Consider the following 24,608-nt stretch of genomic DNA (forward strand, 5'->3'; position numbering starts at 1 on the left):
CATAATTCAATGTGTTGTCATTGTCCATGTGGAAGAAACTGTATGTGTGATTAGCATAAACTTAAAGTTGAGACTCTCACTAATTTCCGGAACCTGATGAAAGTTCTTCGAGGATTTATCAATGCCAAATAGTTGGTTTCTAATTTTGTAAATGCGTAGAGCCTGATAAGAGAAGGAAATTGGATTGGTCAAGATGTTACAAGATAATATCTGGAATCGCTCGAGGAATGCTCTATTTGCATGAAGATTCTAGACTCCGGATCATTCATCGTGATCTAAAACCCAGCAATATCTTGTTAGACATTGATATGAACCCGAAGATTTCAGATTTCGGCATGGCTACGATTTTCGAAGTTGATCAAACTCGGGCAAACACTAAGAAAATTGTGGGGACCTTGTAAGTCTCAAACTCTTTCTTAGATGAATGCTAATTTCTTGTTTATATGATCTATCTTATGTTGATCTATGAATTAGAAACAACACCATGCTCATATACGTGCTAATCGCCATACATATTCATCAGAATGTGGCTTTATTAACTTATAATAACATAATGGATGCTACAGCCCATGTATTTTGGTTTGTAGTGGTTGCTTGTCTCCTGAGTATGCAATGCGTGGGCAAATCTCCATGAAGTCCGATGTCTATAGTTTCGGTGTCCTAATCCTAGAGATCATTAGCGACAAGAAGAATAGTTGCTTCAACCAATCAGACGGAGGTGAAAATCTCTCTACTATGTAAGTTGCATATGTGCTATTACGACGTATATTTATGTTGCACCGATCTAATTAAGTTGAAATTCCTGCATTGAAATAATTTTTACAAGCGTGGAAGCATGGGAGAGCCGGCACACCACTCAAAGTGTTAGATCTATTCATTGGTAACTCATATTCAATAAATGAAGTGCTTAGATGCCTCCACATTGGTTTACTAGGTGTTCAGGAAGATCCAGCTGATAGACCCACCATGGCAAGCATAGTCCTTATGTTCAACAGCCACTCTGTTAAGCTTCCACGGCCTCGACAACCAGCCTTCTTTCTCCGAAGGAGCACGGAAAGACAGTTGAAAGAGCTTGAGTCGGACGAATCCACCAGTAGGTCTATGCCGTGGTCTATCAATGAAATGTCTGTTACTGAAGTGCACCCTCGGTGAATGAGGATGTGAGTGAAAGTCCTTCTTCATGATAGTTTCACAGAGACCTTGAGATCTTTGGCCTTCCACAGTGACCATTAATGAACAATCAACAAGCACCTATGTTTTTTCAAAAATAGGCTCCTAGTTGCCATGGGATCATGTGCATGAAGTACATAGTGGCTTCTCCCATCGAGGAACAAACACTGACTACACCAAATTATCAGGCTCATCGCTTGTGTAAAGGATATTTGCATTCACCGCTAGAGTTGGCTTTAAAACCAAATTCCGCCGAACGTCACACTTAATTGGTGAACAGTCTAGTAATGTACTGCTATATAGCCATAGTAACGTCAAGTGCTTTCGTTATTTCCGTTTAGCCATAACGAGAAAATAAGACCGCGAGGACTTGAGGACAAGATTATTCATATAAAAAGATGATTATTCAAAGACACAGAGCCGTGATCTCTACTTGGCACAAGCATAATTCCTAGATCAGCATGACTTTGGGGTACGCTAGCATTAATTTGGGTAAATTTCTAATGTTGTGCAAATTAAAATCTGTAAATGCAAGACAACGGCTGAAAAAATATTTATCTCCTAGAGTAATTTCAGCGGGGTAATGTATTATTGCTAAGCCTATTCTAACATTGTTTCTGTCCTTGAGAGCGTGGAGCAATTATCCTAGTTGATTCACAGGCTTCACATATCATTGGCTTAAGCCTCGAGTAAAAGTGGATCCGAGTGGATGTGTCGTTGATAGGCTCGGATTTCGCCTCTTTCTAAATGATCTCTCCATATATTTAGAGAAAGAGCCTTGTCGGAATAAAGGAATAACTTATCAACGGATTTTCTCTCTCTGTTTTGTTCCTTGCTGGAAATTTTCCACATTCAAATTGAATGTTCTCTAAAAAAAAATTCACATCAAACTCCTCATTTTGTCAATGTCATTTATCTTGTCTTTTGCCTGTCTAACATTTTATAAACTCGAAAAGGAATTAAAATGCGTCAATTAGAAAAGAGCTCCAAAATCTAGAATCACCAAAAGTTGGGTATTTACAAAATTCGCCACCTTGATCCTCCATGGTTTGCTCATTGCCATAGAGTCCAACTACAGCTTCCGATATCGCTCTCAATCAAGTTGGGTTCTCTGTGTACAAGTGGTCTTGCAATTTTGCTTTCTATTTATCTAATTAATTAATTAAAATACGAGGGGTCCTAGAAACTGCACATCCGTCATAAAGTTATAGAAGACTTTATGATGGAGTCATGGCGTGCAAGTTCATGGAACGTGTGGAATGGACAAAACTTATGGGACGACAATTCAAATGTTGTTGTTCCTATAATTCTGTGCCGATCTTGCTAAGCCAATACATATCATCAATCCAACCATGAAATCTTGCTTCGCCATCTCCCTCTCTCTTTCCTTCTTCTTCATCAGAATTATCAGTAGTTCCTATCATTATTGCCCAAACACCACCCTCTTCACTCCCAACTCCACCTACCAGTCCAACCTCGAGACCCTCCTCTCTTCCCTTTCCTCCGTCGCCACCAACAACACCGACCGCTTCGCCAGTGCCACTGCCGGCCAAAACCCTCCCGACCAGGCCTATGGGCTCTTCCTCTGCCGCGGCGACCTCGGCGCCTTCACATGCAGCGAGCGCGTGGCCACTGGAAAAGAGGAGATCCTCCAAAAATGCCCCAACCAGCGAGTCTCTGTGATCTGGTATGATGAGTGCATGTTGCGGTACTCGAACCAGTCCATCTTCTCGGTCATGGAGCGGTCGCTGTCTCCCATTTTCTACAACACTGGGGACGTCACTGCAACCTGGTTGACGGAGGTCCTGGAAGAAACCCTGAACGACGTCGCCACGAGGGCTTCAACTGGCGGGTCAAGGAAGAAGGTCGCCGTGGCAGACGCGAACTTCACGAGCTTGCAGAAGTTGTACACACTCGCGCAATGCACTCCGGACTTGACAGCTTCAGACTGTGACACGTGCCTCCAGTTCGGGATCGGTAAACTGGTTCAGGGGAAACAAGGCGGGAGGGTGCTCACTCCGAGCTGCAACGTGAGGAACGAGTTCGACCCCTTTTATGACGCCTTGGTCCTGCCGGCGCCAGCGCCTCCGCCTCCCGCTCCGATGACCGGACCTAAAGGTACCTTTGTGTTTTTATTGCTTGTCTTCCTCCGAGCCAACTCTCCTTTTTATTAGATCGAAGACCGTGGATTTAGTCCAGGGGGCCAAAATAATTACTCAAACTCTATATAAAAGATATTTTGCACAAGTGGCTATATACATCATTGATTTGAGAGAGCAAGTAGTTATAATCCTTAAATTAAGAGTGGATCAACCCACTTGTATAAATTTTCTTTTACACTTATGCTTTAGGCTCCGTTTGTTTCGCGGAAAATATGACGTTTTTGGAAAATGTTTTCCGAAAAGTCATTTTCTAGGAAAATGACAATATTTTTCGGTGTTGGGTCGAAACTTAAAAATGAACTGAAAAATATTTTCCGCTGTTCGGTATCTGATTTGATTTTCTAGAAAAAATTACAGAAAAATTCAAATTTTTAATTATTTTAATTTTTTTTTTCCTTTTTTTCTCTTTCTTTTTCTTCTTCCACGGGCCACAGCAACGGCCGGTGAACGGCCATAGGCGAGCTTGAGCCTTGCCTGATCCGGCGAGGTTGAGCTCGCCCCAAGCCGAGCCGAGCCGAGCCTGATCCGGCAGGGCTCGAGCTCGCCAGATCAGGCAAGGTGGAGCCTCGCCACGGGCCAACGAGGCTCGACCTGGCTGGAGTTTGGCGAGCTTCAGCCTTGCCAGCCTGTGGCGAGGCTCGAGCTTGCTTGTGGCCAGTCGCCGACAACCGGCCAGAGAAGAAGGTTAAAAGAAAAGAAAAGAAAAGAAAAGAAGATAATTAAAAAATAATTAAAAATTAGAATTTTAAAGAAATAAAAATAATTAAAATGAATGGTGAAAGAAGGAGGAGGGAAAATGTTTTCGTCTTTTTGAAAAGAGAAAACATTTTCCATGCTTTAGAAGGTGTTTTTCTCTATTGAGGGAAAATGTTTTCCACAACTAAAGCGGGTGGTTTTAGATTTTTTCTTTCTATCTATCTAAAATACGAGTATCTACAAACAACACATGCATCACAAAGTTAGAGAAGACTTTTCAATGGGGACATGGTGTGCAAGTGACTTAGAGTGCGTTTGGTAACCATTCTGCTCTTGGAAACAATTTCTACTCATAAATGATTTTTTTTATTCCATTTCTGGAAAAAATTTCTAAGAATTTGAAAGCGTTTAGTAACTGCCCAAATTTCTATTCCTGGAATAGAAAAAAGAACAGAAATGTGTTTGGTAACTGCCCAAATTTCTATTCCTGAAATAGAAAAAAGAATAGAAATGTGTTTGGTAACTGCACAAAATTTCTTTTTATTAATAATATTTTAATAATATTTTGAAATTTTTAATATTTCTTTCTTTTTTTTTCCTTTTTTTTCTTTTCTTTTTTTTCTTCTTTCTTAGCCCATGGCCAAGTCGTCGATGTCGGCAACGGGCCATAGGCTAGGGCTGGTGAGGGTGTCGCGGCCCTCGCCGGCAAGGGAGAGGGCTGGACCCTCGCGGCCTAGGCGAGGGCTGCCCTCGCTGTAGCCCTTGCCACATCCGGCAAGGGCGGCTCGCGGCTTGGGCGAGGGCCACCCATGCAGCCCTCGCCCAGGCTGCGAGCCACCCTTACCGGATCTGGCGAGGGTCCAGCGAGGTTGCCCTAGCCGAAGCGCGAGAGTCCAGCCCTTGCCCAGGCCGTGAAGGTCCAGCACTCTCCCTTGCCGGTGAGGGCCGCGACGCACTCGCCGGCCCTAACCTGTGGCTAGTCGTAGGCCACTGGCTGCTAGCCACATGCCAGGAAAGAAGAAGAAGAAAAAAATATTTCTTTTCCATTTCTAATTTTTCTAACATAATCAAGAATCAACTTTTTTTTTTATTCTTGATTCCGCTCCAAAACTGATTCTGGAAATAAATTTGTGCTCGGGAACAAAAAATTTACCAAACGGAATTTTGTTTTTTTTTTATTCTCAGGAACAAAAGAATAGAATCAGACACTGTTTGGCCAGTTACTAAACATGCCCTTAAAGGATGGACAATATTTTATTTTTATAGGACGACAATTCAAGCGTTGCTTTCTCCCTCTATTTTTTTCTTCTTTGAGGGCTCAAAAGAGAAACCAGCCGTCCCGTGCTCCGGCCAGGGCCCCATCGCGCCGGGGACGTCACCGGCTGGAGTGGGCTCGCTCTCGGGGATCCGGCGAAGCTCCGTCTCCTTCCTGGGTCTTCAACGGGGAAGGCGCGAATCTGGATCTCAGAGGGGGTGCCCAGCGTGGGCGGGAACTAGCGCTGGTCCGATCCGGGACTCCTCAAAGCCGGCGACTCCTCCTCTGTCGCGGGGCCGATCGCCGCCTGGAGTAGGTCAGCACTCGTCAAAACCGGCGTCTCCTCCTCTGTCGGATGAACTTTTGATCTGAACTGGCGGGGGTCTAGGTTCGCTTTGCTGAACTGGTTTTCTGGTATCTCTGGTTTGGTTTTCTGGTTCAGTGGTTTGGTGCTTTGGTTCGGTTCTGGCTTTCTGGGTTAGATTTGTGGTTCGGTTTTGGCTTTCGGTTCTGGTTCACAGGTCAGGCTCTGGTTCTGCGGGGCTGTGGATTCCTGCTAGAGATCAATCCCCCCTTCGTGGTTTTGTGGCTCGGTCTTGGTGTTCTGGTGTTCTGTGGTTCTGTGGGTCTGTATCTCTGGTTCCTTGGTTCTGTGGCTCTGAGAATTCCCTATCTGAGCCTCTCCCATCCGCAACCATGTAGGAGGATTTTAGATCCCTCCCCCCATCCCTCCTTGCAGCCCATTTTCCTTTCTTAGTTGGTTGACAATTGTTGTTTGCTGCTGGTTGGGCTGCTGCTGGTTGGGCAGTTGCTGCTGCTTTGGCTACTGCTTATTTTGGCATGGATTAGCTAGCTTGGTCAGCCGCTGGTTTGATTCGGCTGCTGGTTTGGCTGGTCTTTATTCGCCCTTTTTAGGCTATGCTTCTTTGTTGTAAGGCCGCGATGCTAGTTGGCTACCGCGTTGGTTGCTCGCCGGTCGGGCTACCGCCGGTGGTTTGGCCGCTACCGCTGTTTGGGCCGCCGCTGTGTGGTTGCTAATGCTGGTTGGCTGCTGCTTTGGCTGCTGCTGGTTTGGCTACTGCTGCTGCTACTGTGGCTACTACTGATTGTTCTCTACTGCTGATTTGGCGCGGGCTGGGTTTGGCTGCTGCTGCTGCTGATTGTTCTCTGCTACTGGTTGGCGTGGTTTGGTGTTGGCGTGGATTGGTTTAGGTCTGGTCTGATTGTCCATGGTACAGGTTCTTGAGAGATTTGATCCAACCCCCTTTGCTCATAGATTCCAACCAGTTGCTCGGGGATCTTCGAATATGGTGGTAAGCACTAGGCGTGGTAAAGGTAGAAGTCGGAAATCCACTCCTCCGATTTCTCTCGCGCTCAACGCAATCTCTGTAGATATAAAGAACAGTCTGTTCTGTGCTACGCCGAAGGGTATTGATGCAAGTGACGAGGCTGTCAAGGGTAAAAGTTCTCGAGGTTTCTCATGTGCTGCTTCCTCTAGTTTCATTGCTGAGGATGTTGTGGCTGAGGGTAATGATCTTGATGGCACTCACACTTGTACTAATGAGAATGGTGGGGGCATTGGGCTATCTGCTGATAAATCTAAGGATAGCATTCCTTTTCTTGTATTAGCTAGAGACCTTTCTTCTCCACCACCTCAGGATGTTAGTGTGAATAGGACTTCGACAGGTGTATCCTGGAAAAATATCACTATGGGAAATATTGCACAGTCCGCTAAACTTGACTTTCACTCTCCTTTGAAGTCTGGAAATAAACTTATTGCAACTCCTCCTTCGGAGGTTATAGATGAGGGTAAATATCATTTCCAACACTGCCTTGTTGGATATTTTCTTGCTGCCAATGCCTCCTTTTACTTAGTAAGAGGAGTTATCGAGAAGCTATGGGGAAAAGAGAATCTTATGGATATCACTGCCACGGAAGATGGCTTTTTCTTCTTCCGATTCTCTAATGTAGCGAAAATGGTGGAAGTAATGGAGGCTGTGGTGTGGGATATTGCAGGGAAACCCATGTTTCTTCAAAAGTGGCACCCACTCATTAGATTAGAGAGAGAGAAGATTACTTCTATGCATGTATGGGTTCGGCTATATAATGTACCTCATGTACTTTGGACCAAGTCAGGACTAAGCTATGTCTGTAGTGTACTTGGGAGGCCTCTCTATATGGATTCAGCCACTGAACAAAAAAGACGACTATCCTATGCAAAGGTATGCATTCTCATAAACATCGATAGTACGTTTCCAGAAAAATTTGATATCGACTTGGGTAATGGCGACATCTTCGAGGCTATGGTACAATACAATTGGGTGCCTCTGAGATGCAAGAAGTGTAACTGCTTTGGACACGAAGATTGTACTAGTAAAAGCAAGGAGATTTGGGTTCCTAAGACCCAAAAAGTTACTACCCCTCCCAACTCTTCGCAGGAGTCAATAATAAGTAGAGATGGTTTTAGGGTTGTTTCTGGCACTCCTAGGCCAAAGTCCACCCAAAGAGAAGATGTTCAACCCCAGGATGCCAAGGCGCCTAGCACTCTTGATGTTATGTTTAATCCATCTTCTTCTCAACTAGTTGGTAGAACGGCTCCTAACTCGTTGGGGGGGGGAGGGGAAATGTTGCCTCTAACGGTGTGTCTTCTGCTAATAGGTTTGCTCTGCTGGATGTGGTGGTGGATAATTCGATTTTCCCCTTAGATGATTTGGGGGGCTCGGGGGATGTAACGGTACCTCCTAATTTATGAATATAGTCTCTTGGAATGTGAGGGGCCTTAATCGTAGCCCTAAAAGAAGGGAACTTGTAGACTTTGCTTTGTCTCTAGACCCTCATATTCTCATTTTGATTAAGCATAAGATTAAGGAAGATAATGCTGATTTTGTTGTTGACAGTAGCTTTAGAGAATGGTCTTTTGCTCATAACTATATGTACAGCAGTTTAGGTCGACTTTGGATTCTGTGGAAGCCATCTATTCTTAGGTTAACGGTGTTGGAGGCTTCTGCTCAAGTCATCCATTGTCAAATTGATAAACTTGGGATGGACCCATTTTTGCTTTCTGCCATCTATGGTTGCAATACGGAAGTGAAGCGTGGGAATATGTGTCGCAACATTTTGAATTTTTTGAACAAAAACCCCGGAAACGTGCCATGGTTGCTCATGGGGGACTTCAATGAAACAAGAGATATCAGCGAAAGGATTGGCTCCACGGTTCGCTGGACTGCGGGTATAGAGGAACTAAGCAACATGATTGAGGAGCTCGCATTAATCGAGCCTCCATCATTAGGCCCGGTCTTCACATGGACTAACAAAAGCTCTGGGACAAATCTTAGAGCAAGTAGAATTGATAGAGTACTGGTTAACGCAGAATGGCAGAACAAGTATGAGCACTACTAAGTTGAATTCCTACTTCCAGGGGTATCTGACCACTCACCCTATTTGGTGCAATTAGACACCACTAGCAGGAGAATGAGATATTCCTTCAGATTCTTCAATTTCTGGACCTCAAGTCGGGACTATCTACCTATGATTTCCTCCTGCTGGCAAAAGGAAGAAGTTAGAGGATCATGCATGTTTGCAGTAGTGACAAAGCTCAAAAAACTGAAACAACAACTCAAAAGCCTGAATAGATCTCAGTTTGGTGACTTACAAGTTAAGATAAACCAGGCTAAGGAAAGCTTGTATCAAATTCAACAAAATCTGGTGATTGACCCATTCAATGCCATCTCTCGGGCGGAAGAAAAGGCACATTTGGAGGAATTTCTGGCTTTAAGTAAAGTTGACACCTATTTTTAATTTGCCCAAAATTAATTACACAAAATTTAGGAATTAATTTTCTTTAATTCCTACAACAAAAAAATATTTCTATTTAAATGCATTGCATATAGACATTAGGCATTTGTGTATTAATAGGGCCTATTAGAGCATATTTTCTTAAATTTTAAACAAAAATTAAAAAAAAAAAATCGAGTCGGGCCGGGTCGGAGCTGGGCCGACCCGGCCCATTTCTTTTTTCCTTTTTCCCCCGGGCCCGGCCCCTTTTCCTTTTTCTTTTTTTCCCTTCGCGCGGGCCCGGCCCGCTTTCCTTTTCTTTTCTTTTTTTCTCTCCCCCCCGCGGCTGGGCCCAGCCCGGCCCAGCTTCCTTTCCTTCTCTTCTCCCTGCGCCGGTCGCTCTCCTCGCCCCTGTTCTCCCCTGTTCGCGACGGAAGCGTGACGCACGGCGGCGCCGCTTCTCGGCGTCACTGTCTGGCCAGAGGAGGGCCGGGTGAGCACGCCGACGGGACTGGCATTAATTGCCAATCCCGTCCTCCCCGTTGTCCCGGCCTTCCTTATCTCTTCCTCCCTCTCAGCTCGCTATTCCTCTCTACCCCGTCTCAGACCTGCTCCGCCCCTGCTCTGCACCGGCCTGCAAATGGCCACGAAAGTCGTGGCATGGCGTAGGCCGGTGCAGGCCGTCGTCACGCCGACGCAGAGAGGCAGAGAGACGCGTCGTCGCCGCCTATAAAAGCCGGAGAGAGAGAGAGAGTCCCGGTCGGCCAGAGAGAGAGAGAAACAGAGCAGCTGGAAAGAGAGCGTGAGCCGAGAGAAAGAGGGAGACGGAGCGAGACAGAGAGCCGGAGAGCTCATCCGGCGGCCACCGCGCCTCAGCCATCCATCCCCGTCACCGAACCGACGGCGGCGACACAGAGAGCGTGAGCCGAGAGACAAGAGAGAGAACAGAGAGAGAGAGAGAGAGCAAACCGAGGCCACGCCGGAGCAGGAAGGACAACCAGCAGCATCGCCGTCGCCCACGGAATAGCCAGAAAGCCGCCCAGCCGCGCCGTCGACCGGTGAGCATCCCCGGGTCCCGATCACCTCTGTCCTCCCCTGTTTTTTGCACGCGGTCCGGCCGGGACTCGCGCCGGCCGAGTCGCGCGATTCATGGCCCATGCCGTCGCCGGTCCCGGTCCCCACTCGCAGTCGAACGTCAGCCGCAGCCGTCAGAGCTAACCGTGCCGCCGAAGGAGGTCGAAATCGGCTGATTTCCACCGCGCACGCCCAGTGTTCGACAAAATGCCTCAACCAGGCTGGTTTTTGTTTCATCGCCGGCCGGCGAACGGTGGTCCGACGGCGGCTCAGGTGAGTGGCACAGCCCACAGGCGGTCCTAGTCGGGCGATTTGGGGGCGGCGCTGGCCTGGGTCAGCCGGCGGACGGCCAATTTTGGCCTCTCCGGCGCCCCTCTCCCCGCGGATCTATTTGTTCGGGTCGGATTCGACCCGAATCAACAGATCCGACCCGGGTCAACTCCCGGGTCGGATCCGTTGACCCGGGTCGGTTCCGACCCTATCCGGATTGACCGATCTGACCCGGGTCAACGCCCGGGTCGGATCCGTTGACCCGGGTCGGATCCGACCCGACCCGGTTAATATTATATTATTATTTTATTTTTTTAAAAAAAATTAATTTTTTTTTCTGTATTATTATTATTTTTTTCTTTTCGAAAAAAAAAATTTAATTTTTTTTTTAAAATTATGTTATATCTAAGTTTTTAATTTATTGCTGTATTATTATGCATATTATTATCTTATTTAAATTAGACAAGCCTGAGATTGCGCGTTAATATTTTGCATGTTATTTTTATTATCGCTGTATTATTATGCATGTTTTTAATACAATCGCATGAGTTGTGTTTTGAATGTCATCTGACTTAGTTAAGGTTAGAACCTTAGGCTGCATGAATTGTTGTGTTCCTGACTGCTGATCGTTTCTGATTATGCACTCGCTTAATCACCTCACATGTTAGGAGAAAGGTCCTAAAATCAATCCAAATTGCCTGACAAATATTTTCAGAAATGAACAGGGTAAAATGGTACCGAAAGGGCATTAGTTATCCAACTAGTGTAACCAAGTCCCCGAACTCATTTAATCTCTGGTTCGTAGGAATAGAGTGATTCTCCCATCACCCTATTTGGGTTTCTAATCGACCCACCCCAAATCGATTAGTGGCGACTCCTTGATATAAACCACTTACATGTTAAAAACTTAAACCCTAAGTCGCGATATGGTATGGGCTTGGGAGAGCCCGAGTTAAGTCCCGAACCTAGACTTAGCACGTACCAGGCGAGCCCCCCCCTTTTTTTTGCATGTTCGATAAGAGGGCTCGGGAGTTCGGTCGCGACAAGTAAACATGAAGAAATTTTGCTCAAACAGAAATCCAGAAATCTTTGGCTAAAGGAGGGCGACAATAATAGAAAGGTTTTCTTTGCTTCCATGATGCGAAGAAGTGCTCAGAACAGGATAAATCATCTCATACTTGAGGATGGATCCGTTATCTCTGAAGAGGGGGCTCTTAAGAACACAATCTTATCATACTATCAAGCCCTTCTTGGTAGTTCCAGGGGACCTTGTATCCCTTATGAGAGGTATGTCCTTTTTTTTCATGAAGATATCAATGCTTTAGTTACTTTCACACCACCTCAGAGAAAGGATATTCTTCGAGTCCTAAAGGGTTTCAATGATTTCAAAGCACCGGGCCCTTATGGTTTTAACAGTCGTTTCTTCAAAAGTGCTTGGCCTATCATTGGACACAACATCGAGGAAGCTATACTGGATTTTTTCTCGTCCAAAAGACTATTGAAATCTATAAATTCCACTCTGATCTCTCTTGTCCCGAAGGTTCCAAATCCCTCATCCCTCAAGGAGTTCAGACCCATATCATGCTGTAATACCTTGTACAAGATCATATCCAAACTCCTTGCAGAACAAAAAAGCGGAATGCTCCCCTTGATTGTTGATCTAAACCAAACCGCTTTCATCACCAGACGACAAATCTCAGAAAATATCCTATTATGCCAAGATTTACTTCATAACTATCATAAGGGAGATAAAGGTAAACGTGTCGCCATAAAAATAGATCTCATGAAGGCTTCTGATATGGTCAGATGGGATGCAGTCATTGGGGTCCTAAAAGCTCTAAATACATCCCAGCATCTGGTTGAATTGATAAGTGAGTGCATTACTACCCCGAGGTTTATAGTGACTTTTAATGGCGAACAGGTAGGGTATTTCAGTAGCACTAATGGGCTGAGACAAGGTGATCCTTTTTCTCCATATTTGTTTGCTCTAGTTATGGAAATTTTCAATAGAATTGTAAGAGCAAAAGTTGCTGGTTCTTCCTTCAAATACCATTGGCGCTGCAAAACGCAAAGGATTACACACCTTTGCTTCGCTGATGACCTGTTCTTATTTGCCCATGGAGATGTAGACTCTGTTCTATGCCTGGTAGAAGCTCTTGAAGAATTCGCCACTCTCACTGGACTGCGATTTAACCCTATCAAATGCCAAATATTTTTCTCTGGGTTAAATGAGGAGGAAAAGCTTCTTATATTGGACCATACGCCTTTTCCCGCAGGTACTCTCCCTATCAAGTACTTGGGTGTTCCTCTTATTACTAAAAGACTCACCCACTCAGATTGCAAAAGCCTTACTAATAAGATATTCAAGAAAATTGAGAGTTGGGGAATGACGCATATGAGTTATGCGGGTCAGTTACAACTAACCAAATCGGTCCTTATATCTATCTGCACGTACTGGATGCAAATTTTTCTTTTTCCGAAGCAAACTATCTATGAGATTGAGACGAAAATTTGCCACTTCCTATGGGCTGGGTCTTCAACAAACCGTGGATCGCACAAAGTTGCATGGCGTGTAGTATGCTCACCCAAAAAGGAAGGAGGGTTAGGATTGCCTGATTTGAACCTATGGAACAAAGTGTTATTAGGGCGCACAATGTGGAATCTTATCAATCATCCATCTTCTTCACTTTGGAGCTCCTGGGTCCATAGTACAAAATGCAGAGGAACCCCATTTTTGCAGATGGACATGAATGGTAGTATGGCCTGGAGTTGGCGATGTCTCCTCAAACTACGTCATGTCCTAACCCCAGTCATGTCTAATCCAAGATATTGCTGTCATGATGTCTTGGATGAACTTAGACACGAGAGTCCGGCTGTGGAGTGGTATAACTTAATATGGAGTAGCGGCGTTAGCAAACACAATTTTATTGGTTGGTTAGTATGTAGGGATGGGCTTCCGACAGCAGAGATCATATCACGGTGGATGACCTCAGTTGATGTCCAATGTACCTTCTGTAGGGCAAGTATAGAGAACAGGACTCACCTTTTCTTCCAATGGGAATGGACAGGTAGCATCTGGCGCAATATTCTTGCACAACATGGGATCAGGCGTAATGTGTGGGGATGGAATGAGGAGCTTCAATGGATGGTTAGAGCAACAAGAGGCAAAGATTTGACAGTGAAACTCCTCAAAGTATCTTTCCTAGCGACTGTATATTGCACTTGGATGGAGCGCAACCATAGGCGGTTTCAAAACAATCCAACTGATATTCAGATTATTTTGGCGAAGGTGCGGAAAAATGTAAGAGGTAGAACTTCGCTATACCAAAAAATCAAACCTTCGCAAGCTAACGTTGTTTTAACTACTTTATGGAGACTTCCTACCTCCATATTCTCGAATTATTAGTACTAGTTATAATGCCGGGGAATGCCCCTAAGCTGCTGTACATCATCTTTTATATACTACTTACATTTTACACCAAAAAAAAAATTCAAGCGTTGCTTTTCCGACAACTCCTTGCCGATCTCGCTGGCTAGTACAATCACCAGTCCAACCACGAAGTATTGCTTCGCCGTCTCCATCTCTCTTTTCTTCTTCCTCAATTTTGGCAACTTTAATACCCAAAGTTCTGAATCAGCACTTACATATTTGTTGCATTCGTGCCCAAACACCACCCTCTTCACTCCCAACTCCACCGACCAATCCAACCTCAACATCCTCCTCTCTTCCCTCTCCTCCGCCGCCACCAACAGCACTTATGGCTTCGCCAACGCCACTATCGGCCAAATCTTTCCCGACCTGGCTGACGGACTCTTCCTCTGCCATGGCAACCTTGACACCGCCACGTGCAGTAACTGTGTGGCCACTGGAAAACAGGATATCTTCCATAGATGGCCCAAGCAGCGAGTCACTGTGATTTGGAATGCCGAGTGCATGTTGAGGTACTCGAACCAGGCCATCTTCTCGGTCATGGAAAAATCGCCTAATGTCACAACGTACAACACCAGGAACATCAGCGCCCCAACCCGGCAAGTACTTGGAGATACCATCAAAGATGTCACCTGGAGAACTTCAGGTGCGAGTTGGGGAAGAAAGTTGCCGTTGCAGAGGTGAACGTCACGAACTTGGAGAGCTGTACACAATCGCACAGTGCACGCCGGACTTGATGGCGTGGGACTGTACCACGTGCCTCCTGTCGGTGATTCCAGGTTTCCTGAGGGGAAGCAAGGAGGGAGGATTTATACTCCTAGCTGCAATGATAAGTTTGAGTTGTAACCCTTTTACAATAACTCCGCCTTGCCAGCCCTTCCTTCCTCCGGTTACAACACCTGAAGGTATGTGGAAGTTTTCTTTTGCCTCTCTTCCACTACTTTTAGGCGACGTTCGGTATAAAAAATCGGTTCGCAAAGTTTTGATTAGACTTGGAATTCTCATTTCAAAAGGATCAAAAGAGCTTCTACTCACTAAATTTCCCTTGTACCATTTTCACAAAAAACAGCACCTTGCTCGTTGAAATGTCGACCAAGGTCCCTTAACTGTTTCCTGCTTTCAAGTCGAACGTCTTGCCAGCAATACGATCCGAAGGCAAATTTGCCTCTGCTTAGGCTAACGACACCATAGACTCGGATTTATTTTAATATTCGAAAGATTTTTTTAGCAAGGGAAAAAAATCAAATGAAAATAACTGGGAGCTTGGAAGTCTTGCTGATTTTAGAAAGGGTGGGCTATATCTACCCTCTATATGACTAAATTCACACATTCTTTCACCAAATAGACAACATCACCCTTAATGGTTTCCACATATGCAAAAGTTTTCTTCAATTTAGTTATTTGCTAATTGAGTATTTCCCTCAAATTTAAACTTATTTCTATTTAAATAATAAAAAAAAATCCCATCTTCGTTCACTGGTCTTATAGAGACCTATCCATTCTTTGACACTGGGAGTGAACCTTGTAAAAAGCTCTAGTATCCTTATTATTATTTTTTTTATAATAGAGGATCCGCGCGTACGGCCGACAGCCAACAACGACTATACCTCGAGGGGAACTAGCACAGCAACCCACCGCCATGGCCCTCCACTTAAATCGCGATAGCAATGCTGGGGAATCAATCCCAAGTCTCACGGGTAAAGACTGGGAACGCCCTAACCAGCGCAGCTGCCCACGGGTGGGTTAGTATCCTTATTATTACTTGTTGATTTATCTAATAATTTCTATTACGCCTAACAATACAACTTGGAGGGGGTGAATAAGTTGTTTGAACACTTAAAGAAACTTTTATGGAATATAATAAGATACTTTGACAGAAGCAAAAATAGATTAAATGTATTAAGGGAGATGGTGATGCTATCAGACAGATATAAGCAATAATGAATAGATAGAATATAGCACTCAACAATTTATAATGATTCGGTTTTATCCCTAAGCTTACGTTCAATCTCTAAGCGAACAACTTTAACGACAACTGGAATCCACTAGTAATTCTCAAATGATATTACAATTGGTATGTACTGCTTCTATAACACAAAAAGTTACACAATTAGAACGCAAGTGCTGCTATCACACTTGCACAAATCTCTTATAACTAATTACAAGCAGCAAGGACTCTACAGTAGAGAGAATAACGAATAGACAGAAGCACAGCTTATACACGACAAAAAACAAATGACAATAATAGTGTCAGCTTTATCAATTTTTTGCAACCCCGCACAACTGCTACAACCCTCTTTATAAAGACGTTCATCCTCCAATCCAACCATTGGAGATACTTTTGAAGAGTTAAAAGTTGTTGAGAGTTTATTTGAGCCAATGCCGAGGTTCAGGCTGCCTGGACATTCTCTTCCCACTGGCAAAAGCATGGTTTCCCAAAATGGAATCTACTGGTCTGTTACATCAATTGTTCATTCTGACATATGACCAAAACTATCAACTCTGCTCTGACTCATTGTCATCCTCTTGCTACGGATTCCCCGCACGTCAATGGCTATAATCTTCCGATCAACAATCATACTTAAGATGAATGGGTTATCAAAACCATCTAGGAGTTGATATTTGCATGATACTTTGCTCCTCATCACTTGATAGTAGCACATGCTCTTGTCAACAGTCCGTTGGTGCTGTTCACCATATTCCTTGTGAAATGACTTGCGATCTTTTATCCGATGGTCTCCCTAAGCATATCAGCATCCAAAGGTTTTACTTAGATGATAACCTGATCTTGGTACCTGTAAGTCCTTATAAATTACTTGCAATATCCTACTTTTTCTGCTCTTATCAAGGTCATCATCCTGTAAACGTCCTTGGTTGAACTATACGAAGGCCAACGATATTATCACAATCTTCCTGAAATTATCACCACTTAATCACAATAAACACATGCATTTATTTGGTAGATATTAAGCCAAGGACAGTTTTGGAATCATCAAAATACCATAGGGAGTTTTCCCAACAATTTTGTTACCTCGCATTTGAGGGAGGACACTAGAAGTGCCAAAAGTTGTGTACGGCGCTCACTTTAGTGCCAAAAGTTTGTTTCGGATCACTTAAGTGCCACTTTTATAAAAAAAAAAAAACGATCATTTAAGTGCCAAATCCGATTTGAATTGACGGAAACCTGACGTGGCAATATTTTATTAATTTCTTGGTCCTACGTGGCTCGCCGGCGTGCTCAGTCAGCATATAACTCATAAACGACGTCGTCTAAAAGTTGTAAATAGTGATCGTTTGAGTGTCAAATTTTGTTTAAAGTGATCACTTCAGTGCTGGTTATTGTTAAAAAAACAATCACTTCAGTGCCAGTTAAATTGTGCGACATCGTTTTAGATGTCCATGTGGACTGAATTTTTTTAAAAAAAATGTCAAGTCATATTAAAAAATTTAATTATAAATGCCGCGTAATCAATTTGGCCAAAATTAGCACTTAAGTGATCGTTTTTTCTCCGATTTGGCACTAAAGTGATCATTTTTTCTCCGATTTGGCACTTAAGTGATCCAAAAAAAACTTTTGGCACTAAAATGAGTGCCGTACACAACTTTTGACACTTTTAATGTTCTTTTCCCCACATTTGATATTAAACTACAAAATCCGTTAACTATCATGTTATTTCACGACAATTGGTATTGGAGTTAAAGTTATGATTTCTAGAATTGATTTAGGGCTTTTGCATGGTCATTGTCTAGAATACTGTATTTATAAATATGTCTGGAGCAAGAGGTGAGATTGAGAAGCTCATTAGAAGGAACAATTTTGGGTTCTGGAGTATTAAGATGTGTGCCGTGTTAGCAATCCAAAGTTTGGTGAAGCCACTGGACGGCGAGGATAAGTTGCTGGAAGCGATGAAAGAGACTGATAAGATAGAGTTGATGGAAAAGTAGAAGAGAATAATCCCTTTGAATGTGTCGGATGAGGTGTTGATTGAAGTGGTTGAAGAGAAGGATGTGGCAACAGCATGGGCAAAATTTGAGTCACTTTATATTATGAAAGGTTTGACTAGTCACTTGCTTATGCTAAAAAAGATTTTCCAATTTCGGGTGGCTAAAGGCAAATCAATCAAAGCCCATTTGGATGAGTTTAACAAATTCGCGATGGACTTGAAGAACAACAATGAAGCTTTTTCCAAAGAGAAACAAGGAATGATGTTATTGGCATCTCTACCAAAACTTCACTAATACCCTTCTAAGCAGCACACTACGATTTCCTTGAAAGAAATAAAGTCCACCTTCTTTCTATGAAATGGCAAAAAAAGTTGTGAAAAAGATGATTTGGCGCATGATATGATGCAAGGTTTGGTTATCCGAGGTAAAGAAAAACATAGAGAGTCTAAAAGTAGCATATGGAAGAGTCATACTATATAGAGGTCCAATGTTCGGAATGGTCGAAAGAGATTGTCTGAAGTATAAGAGTAAATGAGTTACGATGGAGTCTGCAGGTGATAGTAATGTTGTTACTAAAACAGATGAGAGTTCCAATGATCTAACAATCTATATATTTCTCTTAAGCCTGCTCTTCCTTCAGATTTAATTTCCCTATTAACAGGTGATAAAATAGGGGTTCTTCATCGTAGAATTAATTTGCTTCTTAATATTTTCAATTATTTGGCTTCAGCGCCGTCATTTACCAAAAACAAAAACTTACAAATGCTATAAATTTTTTACTTCTTAATATTTTAACTTATTGGGCTTGAGCTCCGTCATTTTACTTTAAAACAAAAATTACAAATACTAGAATTGCAATTAAAGTTTAGCGTGCGATTGTTTGAGGAAAGTGTTTTTCGGGAATTTGCTTTCCAAACTTTCACCCATTTGGTATGCCGAAAATGATTAGTTAACCGAAAATACTTTCCGGTCAAGAAAAATATTCATGTATAAAATTAGGAAAGTGAATTCTCTAATCTAAAAAGTTGAAAATACTTTCAGGAATTGCTTATCTTGAATTTGTTAATATTTTATTTTTTCCTTTCCTTTTTCTTTTTCTTATCTTTCTTTTTTTATTTTTTATTTTATTTCTTTTTTAACTTTTTCTTTTCTTTTTTCTTTTTTTTTTCTTTTTCCTTCTTCCTCCCTCTACCGGTTGCCGGCCATGCGACGGCTGGCCTCAGGCGAGGCCGAGGCTCACTAGGATCACTAGATCCTAGTGAGCCTCGGCAACCAGGTCGAGCTCGCCCGAGGCCAGCCAAGTCGGCCCTCGCCGAGGCTTGGCGACTGGTGGAGGAAGGAAGAAGGAAAAAGAAAAAGAATGAAAAGAAAAAAATTAAACTTAAAATATTATTTAAAAATTCAATTCTTTTTTCGTAAGATAAAGTCATGAAATTGAAATCGTTTTCCAAATGAGATCCAAACACCAGGAAACTTTTTTAATCAAATATCACAAAATAAAGGAAAATTAAATATTTTCCTGGAAAATGAATTCCAGAAAAATATTTTCCAGAAACATTATGTTTTTTTGTGAAACAAACACACCTTTAGACTTTCCCGTTTAAGCCTCTCTATTCAGATCTCTCAAGGTCCCATCTTGTGTGTCAAATTGCCAATCTTCACACGTCAATCTTAGGTCTAATCCAACTTAGCGAAGCAGAGTGTTAGAAACTAACCTGAGCACAGACTAGATTGCAAAAGCCCCATGCCAAAAAGCCCTTCCAACCAATTGGTTATCCAATCCACCTCTACCTTTATGGAATCTTTTATGTTCAGAAACTCATATATTATGTTTCTTTCGTAATGTTAATTGAATGAAATGGCTTTTACAAACCCCACCCTCCCCGCCCCCCAAAAAAAAAGTACGAGTGTTAGAAATGGTAAATTGTCTCATATACGAAATGGTACGTGTGCAGGAAAAAGCAACAAATTTACCGTGATAACCATCGCCATTACTGTTCCTGTTGGAGGTGTTATTGTACTTCTCTTTCTTGCTTGTTGCTTGCTTCGAAGAATGGGAAAGAAGATGTATGAAGTCGTCCAAGGAAAGAGCGGTAAATTGACAAATTTGACATTATTTTTTCGTAACTATCTGTGTCAGATAATTGAGCATATTATGAAACTTATTTATTTTTTTGTAAGGAATCAGATATATGAATCATACAAACTTAGAGTCCATTAGATATAAATGTAGCATATATAATGGAAAAGATCAAGGATAGAGATCCGATTCTTCATGCTCTTTCAACCTTCAAAACTGTACTTGACTGCACAAGCAATCATAACGCCATCACTAAGAGGAATACTGTGGAAATGACAAAAGTTTTACCAAACGCCTATGAAAATCTCTCCCTTTCATAGCCTGCTGCTTCAGGACAATTCAAACTCCCAATCACCAATATCATTATTAGGAAAACAAAGCTGAAGGGCACTCTTCCAGACTTGCTTAGACAAATTGCATCCAAAGAACAAATGGGATCTAAACTCAGTGCTTTCATGACACAAAAAACAGAGAGTTTGGCCATGATTGGAAGACTATCTGTCAATTCTTTGAAATATAGGCAGCTTATCTTGGTCAAGATGAAAATCAAATCAGCCAATACCATTCAAATATTGTGCCTCTTTTCCTCACAATCCCAAGCTGAAGCAGAGGTAAGCATGTCACAAGAAGCAGCAGTGCAAGTATCTTGGTCTTCCAAAAAAGACTTTGGACAAATTACACAAACAGCTGCCTGGATTGATACCAAGTATTCAGACCTCGCTTTGGGCCTTTTCCATTCAGAGCACAAATCATATCATCTGCTTTTGCAGTTCAAAGAAGAGCAGAATCGTAAACTACTCTCCTTGGGTATACATCCAGCAATCTCCCATTAGGATGCCATGAGTCATGCCAGACGGATATAGATTTGACATGACCAACCACATAACGAGCCCTCAAAATACTCCTAACGTTTAGCAACTCCCTCCATGCATAGGTAGCATCTGCGCCGCAATTAATAGACCCAGCATTACCTTTAGCATGAAGAAGTGATCAAGATACAAGATTCATGTCATTACTTTGTTACCAATAGTATTGATGATATTCTAATCTTTTTCTACATTACCAATCAAGAGGGGAAAGATTTCATTGAGGAAATGAGACAACCATGCCAGTCTAATCCGGTGCTCTTCATTGTGATAATTTTCCCAAGCACTAGCAACCGTATAAAAGCCACTAGGAGCCAATGTCGATATAATTTTATAACCAAATTGCGTTTTTTGGTAATGCAGGTGCAAATGAACTTACCACTGTGGAGTCCTTACTATTTGACTTGGCTACATTACAAGCTGCGACAAATGATTTCTCTCCTGAAAACAAGTTGGGTGAAGGTGGATTTGGTGAAGTTTTCCAGGCAAGTATTACATATTGCTTAGAAACAATCAAGAATGCTTTACATATGAATTGAACATAATGGTGCCGAAGAAAAAAAGAAACATGTAAAGCTTTTGTTTGTTAGTTTTTTAAGAGGTTGTGATAAGGAATTAAACGATAAATTCAAAACACTTTAGGGTAGACTTCCTGATGGACAACAAATCTCGGTGAAGAGGCTATCTCAAAGCTCAAGACAGGGTGATGAAGAATTCAAAAACGAAGTTCTATTAGTTGCGAAGCTTCAACACAGAAACCTTGTACGACTACTTGGATTTTTCTTGGAGGGAGACGAAAAGCTACTCGCCTACGAGTTTGTGCCAAATAAAAGCCTTGATTACTTCTTATTTGGTACGTTGCAGTTTAACGTTCTTATGTACATTTTCTTAAAATCAAAAGTTCCAGCTTTCAATAGTTGGAAAACTTGAAATTAAGAGGTTTTCTGTTCTCTCAATTGATTATAGTTTTTTGTTAAGCTACCTTTGATCGATGATAGTAAATATATTCGCCTTGAGTTTTTGAATAGGTGCCACATGCTAGCACATAGTGAGTTTTGGCGAAATGATGCAGATCCCCAAAAGAGCTATCAATTGAATTGGCAGTCACATTATAAAATAGTATCTGGGATCGCTCGAGGAATGCTCTATCTACACGAAGATTCTCGTCTCCGGATCATTCATTGTGACCTAAAATGTAGCAATATCTTATTAGACAGTGACATGAACCCAAAGATTTCAGATTTTGGCATGGCAAGGATTTTTGGAGTCTATCAAACTTAGGCTAGCACAAATAAAATCGTGGGGACTTTGTAAGTCTTAGTTTTTTATTAGATGACTTTGTAATTGGATGCTGAACTTGCTCAGTCTATCTATTTAAGAATGCTCATTGATCTGCATCTAAATCTGCAATATACATATGGGGAATGTTTGGTTTTGCTGTGGTTATATGTCTCCTGAATATGCAATGCATGGAGAGTTCTCAGTGAAATCCGATGTTTATAGTTTTGGCATGCTACTTCTAGAGATCATTTGTGGCAAGAAGAATAGCTTCTACCACCAATTGGATGGGGGTGAATATATTGCTAGTTACGTAAGTTTTGTTGTGCTACTGCGGCAAATATTTACAACACACTCTTTGTAATTTTGGTCAAGTGAAATTGAAATTCCTTTGTAAAAACTTAGTCCTTTAGCCTACAGAAACACTTATGGCTCTATTCATTAGTCATATATGGTTTTTTGCAAGATTCAGATGTCTTGCCTAATGAGTCATTGAATTAACGCCGCAATTTTGTGAAGATATTCCGGAATTATTCTTGCAAGCATGGAATCAATGGAGAGACAACACACCCTTGGAAGTGTTGGACCCAGCTACTGTGGATTCATATTCAAGAGATGAAGTGCTTCGATGCCTACACATTTGGTTACTATGCATTCAGGAAGATCCGGCTATTAGACCCACCATGGCCACCATTGTTCTCATGCTCGGTAGCGATTACCTTAACCGGCCATTACCTCGACATCCAGCTTTCTTCGTCCAAAGTAGATCGTGGGGACTGAGCATCCCAATGAAAGGGCTTGAATCGGACCAATCCAGGACTATGCCTTCATCAACCAATAACATGTCGCTTACCGAATTGTACCCCCGGTGAATGGCGGTGTAAGCGAAATCTTTCTTCATGGATGGTCTCACGGTGAGATTGCTAGGCCTTCCACCGAGATTTTCTATGAACCATAAGCAAAAATATATGTACTTGGAGAATAAGTTGTCAAATTGTCAAAGGGGGTCGGGTGCATTTAAAAGTAGACTCTATACTTGTTATCCATCATAGTTATTATAATTCTTCTGAGAATTTGTTACTACTTGAGGCTAAATCATACGTCAATCCACTGTAATTTGGCGTATTTGTACATTATTGTGCTTCTATGAGGCTTAATACTACTTCTCTTGTCTAGACTAGATAGCCAAATTGAAGTGTTCATTTAATTGCCCCACTAGACCATACATTTCTTCGCTTGTGAAACTGGTTGGGCTTCGGTGTTGTTAAAACTATACCTGTAGGTTGTAGGTGCTCCATCTCTGATTGGCTTTCTCTGGGGCGCTAGTCAACCCGGGTGGGATTTGCGCTCCTCTCCGCGAAACCCAAGTCGTCCACTGTTAATGTGAGGCCAATTAGTTAGCAGACTGAGTCGTATGCCCTCCCTTGTAACTCACCTCAACCCTTTGGGGCTATTTTTTTGTTCAGAAGCCCTTCTTTACTATTCGGTAATTGTACTTGAAGAAATGAAAGCCATATGTTCGACCAAAAAAAAAATGTCTTTGTATTCTTTGGCAGTAGCATAGCTCAAGGCAAAGATTATCTATTTGCTTTGTGATTGTACTCTCTTTTGTGAAATGGAATAAATTTGTTGCAGTTGTGTCTTCTTAGTTCTTTGATTGATTGAGGTGACCTTTTAGTTAGTTGTCACGGTATTTAATTAGATTAACACTATCAATCATCATTCCAGCGTTTTTGGTGACAGATTTTGCAAAATCCTCACCAACCACAGTCGATGATATACAAGTCGTCTATAGCGAGAGTTTAGGACTGGCTTTGACATTTTTGTACGGTTTTTCCCATCACCTGTCGGTTTCTTTTAGTAGTGTTAGATCGTTTATGGAACTACAAAAGAAGCGTTTTTTTTGAAAGATTTAGAAAGGAAAACAGTGAAGCAAGTCGGCTCATGTTTTGGACGTGTTGTATTGACTCTATTTTTATATATAAATATGTAAATGTCATTAATCAGATGAAGTACAAAAGCTTAGGAGCATCCCTCAGCATTACAAACACAACTAATTAAGCGAGAATATGGAGGCAGGGAGGGTCTACAATTCAAGAAAAGTGAAGCCCTACATCTTATAATTTTATCCTAGCCAAAAGAATATGCATCTCAATTGACTTACTTTAAAAACGTCTACGATTGCGCTTCATCCAAATATAATACATGGTTGCTAAGAAGGATACCTTGAAGAGCCGATGTGACATTCCGAATTTTGACCCATTTTTGGGATTTATAAAATGTGTATTTCGTCAATGCGCTTATAGTTAAATCTCGCCCAGAACTGATCACTCTTGAGTTATTTTAAATTTGAGATTTCGCTAAAATCGCATTTGATCGAATTTGGCCGTTATTTAGAGCTCGAACTTTGGTGTCGAATTTCTCGGAGTTTCGTGACGAATTTAATTGGACGGTGTCGATATTATTGTGGCCAGCCTCGATATTGTCAGGGATAAGTGAAAAGTGAAATTTTGACCGGGTGCGGATTTGGACTAGTAGACCTCCCTCGTAGTATGTTTTATTTAGTGTCTTTTGGCCTTTTCCTAATTTATAATTAGGATTTTTCATG

General features: G+C 42.2%; 1 protein-coding gene, 1 long non-coding RNA gene and 1 pseudogene across 2 annotated transcripts in view; 2 read left to right on the forward strand and 1 right to left on the reverse strand.

Moving 5' to 3' along the window:
* LOC130139306 (uncharacterized) overlaps window positions 1-14,477 on the reverse strand; it is a 39,031-nt gene extending 24,554 nt beyond the window's left edge. Inside the window, exon 1 of the long non-coding RNA XR_008817543.1 lies at window positions 14,111-14,477. This is a non-coding gene — a long non-coding RNA (uncharacterized LOC130139306). The remainder of the gene's footprint in view (window positions 1-14,110) is intronic.
* LOC115665495 (cysteine-rich receptor-like protein kinase 34) overlaps window positions 1-24,608 on the forward strand; it is a 112,056-nt gene that overhangs the window by 55,032 nt on the left and 32,416 nt on the right. The window contains exons 5-6 of the mRNA XM_056315995.1: window positions 160-397; window positions 588-718. Coding sequence (XP_056171970.1) covers window positions 160-397; window positions 588-718 — 369 coding nt within the window. The remainder of the gene's footprint in view (window positions 1-159; window positions 398-587; window positions 719-24,608) is intronic.
* Window positions 2,418-22,956, forward strand: LOC115694135 (cysteine-rich receptor-like protein kinase 10; annotated as a pseudogene).

The sequence above is a fragment of the Syzygium oleosum genome, unplaced genomic scaffold (assembly GCF_021117445.2).
Source record: "Syzygium oleosum isolate NSW1041296 unplaced genomic scaffold, Sole_v2.1 Sole_v2.11, whole genome shotgun sequence".
NCBI classification, from domain to species: domain Eukaryota; kingdom Viridiplantae; phylum Streptophyta; class Magnoliopsida; order Myrtales; family Myrtaceae; genus Syzygium; species Syzygium oleosum.